The following is an 8,873-nucleotide window of genomic DNA, read 5'->3' on the forward strand; positions in this document are numbered from 1 at the left end:
GCGTAGGAGCTCAAAGTAATTCAGGGGGGCATAAGAGAAAATTGCCCGAAATCAATACCATTTTTTCGGGCATACATATCATAAGAGAGCTTCGGGTATATTTTCGGGCATGCAGTGGACAAGAAAAAGACGAGAAAATACTTTTCGGGCAGTGTGGATCTCATAGAAATAAGTTAGTTATATTTTTTCTCTAAACGTTAATAGAAAAAAAAAGGTCGAATTTTTCATTGCCCGAAAATAAATTTTTGGGAGGGCAGCCTATGCCCTTGAACGGCTTGGGTTGCAATTTATAGGAGAGGATATTGCTGATATACGTCCGCCATGGTATTTATCTGCAAAGCTGGTAATTATATCAATTGATGTCTTACGAAACGGTATGACGGTTATGGAATTTATTACAGCCTCACTCAACTCAGCGAGATTCATATTATTTTTCCTCCAATTCATATACAATATTTCCGGACATGTTTTATTCGTTGGTTGACAGATAGAATTTGTTATCAATGTGATAATTTCCTTGTTCCTGTATAATATTTAACAGGGAATAGGAAATAAACCACACGCATCTCCCTTTATTATTGAAAACATATTGTGATTTTCACATTTGGGTGTCAAATTCATGCTCAAATATTCAACCATATAATTTCTAATTTGTCATCGTCCCATTTCAATGCAGACTCTTCCTACTGCATGTCATTATACCCCTTCTATAATTTCCTCCTGAAAATTTTTAATTACTCGTCATTCAAGCCTGACCATCCACATTCCAACATACATGACAATCAACGTTTTATTGTAGACGTTCTACATTGGTAACTAATGAGGCGTGTCTGATATCTGACCGTTACAAATGATTGACTCATAAGTGACATTTTATTCATTGATTTTATGTTATAACTGAACATGATTAAGCCATTAGTAATATCATCGAACAGTACATAAAAAACAGAAATCAGATAAGATGCTTTATCGTGATAATTTTTTTAAGGAATCTAAAGTGCTGGGACATAGAGGACGGGGTGGGGGGATTCCCCTGGGCGAGAGAAAAACTGTGAATTTCGGCAAACCTGTAGTAATGTTGATGGTGAAAATTTGTGCTATACATGAATAATAGTGTGAGGCTAATTAGAGACTTTTAGTTTACCTATGGCCTTGAGTATTATTGCGTTCATATTCATAGACAAGGCATATTTCACGTAGACAAATTGAAATGATTGATAAGTTGATACATAAAATCAGCTATAATTTCATAAACATTTAATTCTGGACGCCCGACATTCGTGGTGGAAGTTTCCACTGTCCATATAAGGATGGTTCTCGGCGTCATTAGGCTTGGTAACCAAGAATCATGTCTAAAGGTCAATGTTAAAAGACTAATTTAGATCCTATAGACACGCATTGGGGTCTTGAGAGAGAGATACCATGTAGATTCGTTGGGAGATATCGTAAGGTCGTATGAGAGCCATATTATGTAGGCATTCCGTCAGTAAACTCGCTCTGCGAAATGTTGGGGCTGATAGAGAGATTATGACTTTTATTGTAATCTATGATTGTAACCTATGTATCCAGTGCTTGATATAAAATGTTAAAACTAACTGTTGCATTGTTGTTCCTGGTAGACAAAGGTCTTAGCGGCTGAGATAAAAATAAATACACAACGTGAGTCCTAGCCAAAAGAAGAGAATTACAAATATAACCGGAGACAATACTAGACGATCACATGGCTAATAAAATGTGTAGCAGGAGAAGGTATGCGTCACACGTTGGATGTAGGGGGTTTTTGATGAGGGGGTTTTCCACATCTAACCAGTTTTGTGTTACAAGTGGTGGTGTTTACCTACACAGTTATGCTACTTCCCATCTCTCAAATTGTAACAAAAGCTTGAGATTTTCACTTGACATCATCGACGCTTATTCAGAATTTTCAGAGCGTATAATCATAGGTCAGTATCATAAATGGACTAGCACATTTATCTCATACATGTATTTTGTTTGCAATCTATCTTGAACGTTAATTGAGCCGAGGTATATATTTTTGACGATATGCGCATCTTTTAAATATAGTAAATGAATTGTCGAGTAAGTTCCAGGAATTATGGCATTTAGAGCATATGACTGTTTACAAACTGTATATTTATATATTGTGTATAAATCCTAATATGTGCATGTAGGTCACTGTACATGTGCTACGATATATTTCACAGAACCATATTATTACCCTATTTATGATTCTCAACGAACAAATTAGATTTTAAATTATACTTTGGTTAAAAGTTCACAACATCTGAATGTTTAATAACTATCCCACCCTTCTTGTCATTTTCTACGAATCTATCAAGATCTGGAGGTTTTATTTCTCAAATATTTCGACGGCGATACATTTATAACCTTCCTACGATTTATTAAGCCAACACCTTTCGATCAAAGTATAATAATATAAGATGTTTCAGGAAGGGAATTCGTTTCAAAATTATCAAAAACCGCGATCCTTTCGAGGTTCGAAAACTAACTAAAAACTGGACAGTATCGCATTAACTGTCCCGTGGTCCAGGGCCTCAAATATAGCTATAAAACAGGCAGAAGAAAGAGTCGGACATTTCGGTTTAATTCCGTCCTAGACAACCATTCACACAAAATATCAGGTTTAACCAAATCTTAATCCCTTCAACCCTGTAAATGTTTTCTATAACATTATTAGACCATTAACTTTGTTGTGTTTATGGTTGCCAGATATCTTTAGAAGAGAATTGTTTTTAGCAGAATCTGGTAGTGGAAGAAGGTCGGTTCTCCGAGGCACTTTATGTGAAGTCCCTTCAAGCCAATATGTCTCCATTTCACCTTTACCCTAGAATTATACAGCATAAAATTATAGTAGATTAGAAATCGGATGTTGGGCGAAAAACTATGTATACTTACTCTTTTCAGAATATCAGATACCCCTTCCCTATAATATATTAATTTGATAACTTCCCATTTCGAAGTCAACTTTATTATTTCGAGTTTTCCTTTCGTTTCGAAGACTTTTTGTCTTTGATTATCCCCCATGATTTATTACTTATTAAATACAGTATTTGCAAAATAAGTAATCAAAGTGTATATGTATATATACTTAAAGGGGCATTATGGGAGATTAGATAAAAAGTTGACAATTCTCGCTATAATAGTTAAAACAAAGATAACGTAAATAGAATATGCTGAAAATTTCAGTCAAATTGCTCCACTATGAACCGACATGTCAGCTTTTGAATTTTAAACTAGCCTCGATCATCATTACTAAAGTCGGTACCATAAAAACAAAGTCTCGATTATCCAGTTTTACGTTTAATTCTTTTTCTAAAAAATATATCCCAATCCGCTAAATATTACCGGCTAGCGATGGCATCGAGAGTTGATTATGGTCTTGATAAGTTAATTAATGTCTAATTAATAATTTATATAACATTTCAGGCCCAAGGGCGGCCCAAAGAAAGACCTGCAATAGGCAGATTTAGCAATTTATCCAGTATCACCTTTCGTCGAACGATAATGTAATAATAAATATATTGTTAGATTGTTTTTCGTATAATATCAAAACAATGGGGGGGGGCGCACTCTGCAGCAGTCACATTCTGTTTTTGAACGAAGGAATCACTGCTGCGTTCGAAATGGATGACAAAGTTTTCGGCTTGTTAAAATTGACTATATTGTATTTCCGTTAGTTACCAGCACTCTCTTCAAAATTAACCGAAGATGAATTCCAACTGAAATAAAAGTAAAACGCAGTGCTGTCGTACAGTCCTCACCGTAAGAAACGAATTAATGTACATGTATTGATAACAGATGAGAATATAATGTGTAACTTACCTTCACAGCTATTAGCCCTCGAACTTCTATCTCAAAGCCACCAATTCTTTCTAACGAATCACGTGTTGAGGTACTTATATGAATTTTATTAGCTTAAAAGTAGAAAACAAGATTGTTAATTTTTTCTTTTCTTATTTTTTTAAACACACCTATTCATATCCATAATAAGAATTCCGCCAACCCAGTATCTACATTTAAATTCAAAATAGGATAATACCCGATTGGGAGAGGTTGACATATCATCAACATATTATATCTAAAATGTTGGAGACTCGTTTCTCCAAATTACCTTCCCACCTCTGAAAAATATATTCCGTATTTATTAGCCGATGGACACAGAAGGCCAAACATTGTTTTCTTTTTTGAACGGTTTAAATATAACCAGTCTTTTTTTTTTGGGGGGGGGGGAGGGGCAATCACGAATTTCATCTGTAAGAATACATTTATTTACCCATTATATATTTTTTAATTTATACTTACGCCGACCACATGATTCCATTCTAGAAGCGACGTTTACTGTGTCGCCAAATAAACAATATCTAGGCATCTTGTTACCAACGACACCAGCAACTACTGAACCTTTGATTGAAATAAATGATTTTATTAAAACTTGCCAAGAATAAACTGATTAAGTAGAACGTTCTGTAAGAGTCATATGTTTAATAGAGGTAAAATGAATAGTGTTGTATTGACTATTGTCTATCTGTCAGCAAATCTAACACGCGTTTTGTATAATAACCCTTGTCTTTCTTATGACAAAAAAGATTTTCGAATTAAAATACTACAAACTGAATGGTCAAATCGACTTTCATGTAAACTTAGAGATAACGCGAAGAATCCTAAGCAAGGTAAGTCTCTTTACCAATTAATTAATAAGTGTTATGTTAGGTATTAACACCCCGCCAAACAATTAATAATAAAAATCCATGTAAATTGACTGAAACAAAATCGATTAATCGGTTGGGTATAAGTTTTATAGGTAGAAACAACAGTCTACATTTCATATTGCTGGGAAACTTTTAAAACGATTTTTTTCTCATTTTCAATCATGGAACCGTATTATTAGAAACCAATCGCCCCCTCTCTCTAGCAGTTCGTGGAAGGCATATTACTTAATAATCGGTCGTTAACTAAGTTTTGTGGATTTGGTTCGCAAAGAAAGAAAATCAAACTAGCTCCAATCTCATCAAATAGCTTTTGAAATATAGATTTCGGTATCGATGACTCCATTTTCAGCCATCCCCCTTTTTAGAATGAATCGATTGGTGTATCTCGACGGAAGAAAATTATATATATAGGATTTATGTTTTTAGCAAGATAAATGAGTACCCTTAAATTGGCGATCAATACATTACATATCAGCGAAAATACCACTTTGTATAATATACATCAATATGACAAAAGTCTCTCAAACGTACGTCGGTCATAAATTACATGAAGTGCTTTCCAATCATATATTAAAAGTCTGCACTGAGTTTACAGTCTCGTCGGTTTAATCAGTTTTGTCTAAAGACTCGGCAGAATTTTCTATGTCGTAATTAATGACATTAAATACCGTTCCAAATCAATGCAAAGAGTCTATACATGTATTTTCGTTTAGCAACGGTTTGCTGAAAATGGGCTGTCAGTTATACAAAGTCAATCAATGACAAAATGTCAACATTAATGTTAATGGTAACACTTAAGACGACTCAAAATGTACAGTCCTTACAATCATGCAGTTAAACGAAATAAAGTATTACTAATATACGTAGGGGCTGTAGTTCAAAACTTTAAAATGTATGTTCCACAAGGTTACGTTCTAGGACCATCGTTTTATATCTAGACTAATTATTTTAACTAAATTTTTTAAATACCAATTTAAAAAGCTAATATATTTAATTCTAATAACAAAAATCTTATAAATAAATATATTTGAGATACCTTTGCTTCAAAATTGATTGTATAGTTTTGTTTTAAAAAAATAGGGGTTTATTTTATGATCCTGACGCGAAATGGAATTCTTAAATTAATGTCTTGCGTTAAGTATATGTTACAGAATGTAAACGGGGATTTTTCTTTTCACCGGGTTGAATATTCATTAAACTCATTTCTTAACATTGCTTTTGTTTTTATTGCAATTTGAAAGTCCAATGTAGTGGGTACATGTATATTCAAAAAGACTTCGCAGTTTCGAGGTTTTAATAAGTTTCAGGTATGGCTCGGTTCTATGCGCATCATTTTCCAAACTGAAGGGTACATAAAAGTAAATCCTATAGGATGCGACTTCTCGACAAGAAAAATACAACAAGAACTAAATGAAAATCATAACAAGTGAGGGAGGTAACTGTAACCATTATCTCGAAAATATGCTGCGCATGGAACTCGAGAATATTACTTCGTCATTGGCATAAACTGGACGACCATGTCGTTGCCACTGCTAATTCTACATCATCACAATTTTAAAATCGAAAAAAGTGGTATATGAGTTAGTCACCCCTAAAATATGTCTAAAATTATCAAAACACGCCTACAGCATCACGTTCGTACAACTCCCACCAAATCAAAAAAAGGTTCACATGCGTTCATGAATGAAAATGGCATGGAACAGAAAGGGCTATGGATCTACATAAAAATCGTTAGCTATTATACAGATTGATCACTAATGCCATTTGATGTAGTCTGACATATAAAACTAACATGGGACTAACATGTAGCAAGTCTACCTTTTATGCCGGGTGTATAGCTATAGTCCGAATTTCTGTTAAAAGCTCCGTTGGTCCGAAAGGCTTTCAAGATAATGGACAAGTTCCGCCGATTTTATTACTGAAAAGTCAGCAGAAATCGGATTTATTTTCGGTTTTGTCAAATATTCTATCCATACCATATCTGAAGCAATAATTACATGTATTCAGATTCTGACGGTATTTTATTATAAATTATAAATTAGTAATATATTTACCACTATGGAGACCTATACGCAACTGGAGGGTTTCTTCAGGTAAGTGTGGAATATTAAAATCACTAACCCCAAGCAACAACTCAATCGCCAGTAGGGCTATTTCACTGGCGTGTTTTTCAATGTTTCTGGTGGGTAGACCACTGACTACCATATAGGCATCCCCTATTGTCTCTACTTTATATACATCATACATATCTATACAACTGTCAAACAATTGGTATAGTTTATTGAGTAGGTCCACCACTTGAAGAGGGCTACTCTGGGCGGACAGGTTCGTGAAACCCACAATATCACTAAAGTATATAGTCACTTGATCGAAATACTCTGCTGTCACAGCCTTGTTCATTTTCAGTTGCTTGGCAACCGTTTCTGGCAACATTTGATAAAGTAAAGCATCCGATCGTTGTTTTTCTTTACTGAGTTGTTTTGATTTCATAAAAGCTTCTAAAGCATATTTTTGTACTGAAGCTGTTAGTCTGTACAGAATGAAAACAAGAACCGGTGTTAAGATCAAAGCAAACACAAATATAAAGTACGAGATAAACAGATTCTTTTGAGAGTTCGTGATTTCTTCGTTTATTTTTTCTAACATTGCATCTTTAAGAGCAAATTTGATAGCTTTCAGTATATCCAGATACTCAACAGTATTATCATGATAGTCTATACCCGCTTCTAGAGATGCATTTAAAAACTCATTCTTAGAGAACTGTTTCTGAAAATACTCCAATTTAGAAAATATATCCCCGCGTGTTTCATTATATTGCGAATACAGTTCCATAGCACGACTTGAATAACTCTGAACTGTATTTAAACGATCTTTCGCCATTGCTGTTTCTTCTCGTAGAAATATATATTCAATTTCTGGTAAGAATCCCTTCTCAAAGAAAATAATACCTAACGATAATATTATTCCGATGCTTTCTTTGGAAGTAACGAGGAACTTATACGCCACCAATTCTTGCCACATATCACCATGGCGCATCTGTTTTGTTGCTTCAAAAAGGTTTGACATTAAACATGAGTTTAAATTAGTGTAGAATTCCAATTCACCCAGACTTTCGTTAAGACTTTCGTTCTTTATGTTAAGTCGGTGATCCTGGAGCAGGAACAACAAGCCTTCTTGGGTGTAATTCACTTGCAGACAATCCGGAAATTCCAACATATTTATAATAAAAGCGTCGGTATGCTTATATGCATCTTGCATCGGTGTATAATTACCTGTCTGAAGAGCCAAAATAGTATCTGCTCTCTCCAGCTGAAGCGAATGAATAAGGTTTCCTATGCGATGGGCTCTGTCAATCTGTTCTTTTATCTTTTGAAGATTATCAGTAATGTCCATCGCCTGTATCATCCAAATGGCGGCAAATGCCACCAGACCGATTAATGGAAGTAGTATCAAAGTCAAAACTCTGAATAATTGCAGATGTTTTCCCCTTGTTGAGATTGGGTCAGCGTAGCAAAAGTTGCTTGGTTTAATGCTGATCTTGAATAAATCGCCCATGGAATGGTCTGGTTTATCCATGGCGAAAGATTGCGTAGATAACTCTGGTCGCAAAACTGTCTTCCTGGAAATTTTCCTAAAATATTGTAAGAAATTAATGAACGGTTTCGATGTAATCCCACTAATCATTATAGAAAACTCCTGTTAAATTATGATTACTGAGAGAGAAAAAGGTGTGAGTGGTGTCTGCCAGTCAATAGTCACGTTTATTATCGAAGACACATCGATTTGATAAATGCCGTGTCTACTTTTATGATCCATAGATACATATTTATGTAAATTTTGTATTCCCCTAGAGCCGTAGACAAATCGTTAACTAGGTGGTTCCAATATTAGTGTTCCATATTTTAGACTGACGTTGACCGTCTACTAATTAATATACAGATAACAAAATGCATTTTATTGATTATGCCTGTTTGCACTGTATATTGGAAGTTTTGTTAAAATATTATGTATATTGAGCGTCTTAAATGATAGTGAATTTTATGTGATTAGAATTGTATGGTCTCGTAGAATAATGTATACGCAAATACAATCCTTAATTAAACCATTAAGGATTAAGAAACATCACATTTTCTTTCTCTCTTT

General features: G+C 34.5%; 1 protein-coding gene across 1 annotated transcript; it reads right to left on the minus strand.

Moving 5' to 3' along the window:
• Positions 1 to 854: 854 nt before the first annotated feature.
• Positions 855 to 7,423, minus strand: LOC126827197 (atrial natriuretic peptide receptor 2). Its single transcript, XM_050556434.2, has 4 exons — positions 6,785 to 7,423; positions 4,324 to 4,422; positions 3,844 to 3,935; positions 855 to 2,845 (listed from the first exon to the last, which is right to left on the minus strand). Exons 1-4 carry the CDS (start codon positions 7,374 to 7,376, stop codon positions 2,684 to 2,686), a joined length of 945 nt encoding a protein of 314 aa, XP_050412391.1. The 5' UTR covers positions 7,377 to 7,423; the 3' UTR covers positions 855 to 2,683.
• Positions 7,424 to 8,873: the final 1,450 nt, after the last annotated feature.

Source organism: Patella vulgata, chromosome 7, assembly GCF_932274485.2.
Source record: "Patella vulgata chromosome 7, xgPatVulg1.2, whole genome shotgun sequence".
Taxonomy (NCBI): Eukaryota; Metazoa; Mollusca; class Gastropoda; family Patellidae; genus Patella; species Patella vulgata.

Excerpts from the sequence above, each read along its gene's own strand:
- LOC126827197 (XM_050556434.2), bottom strand. The coding sequence starts at position 7,376 with ATGTTAGAAAAAATAAACGAAGAAATCACGAACTCTCAAAAGAATCTG. Across the intron at positions 4,423-6,784 it reads GCGTATAGGTCTCCATAGTG|GTTCAGTAGTTGCTGGTGTC; the intron begins GTAAATATATTA and ends TTTCAATCAAAG. Across the intron at positions 2,846-3,843 it reads GAGGGCTAATAGCTGTGAAG|GGTAAAGGTGAAATGGAGAC; the intron begins GTAAGTTACACA and ends GTATAATTCTAG.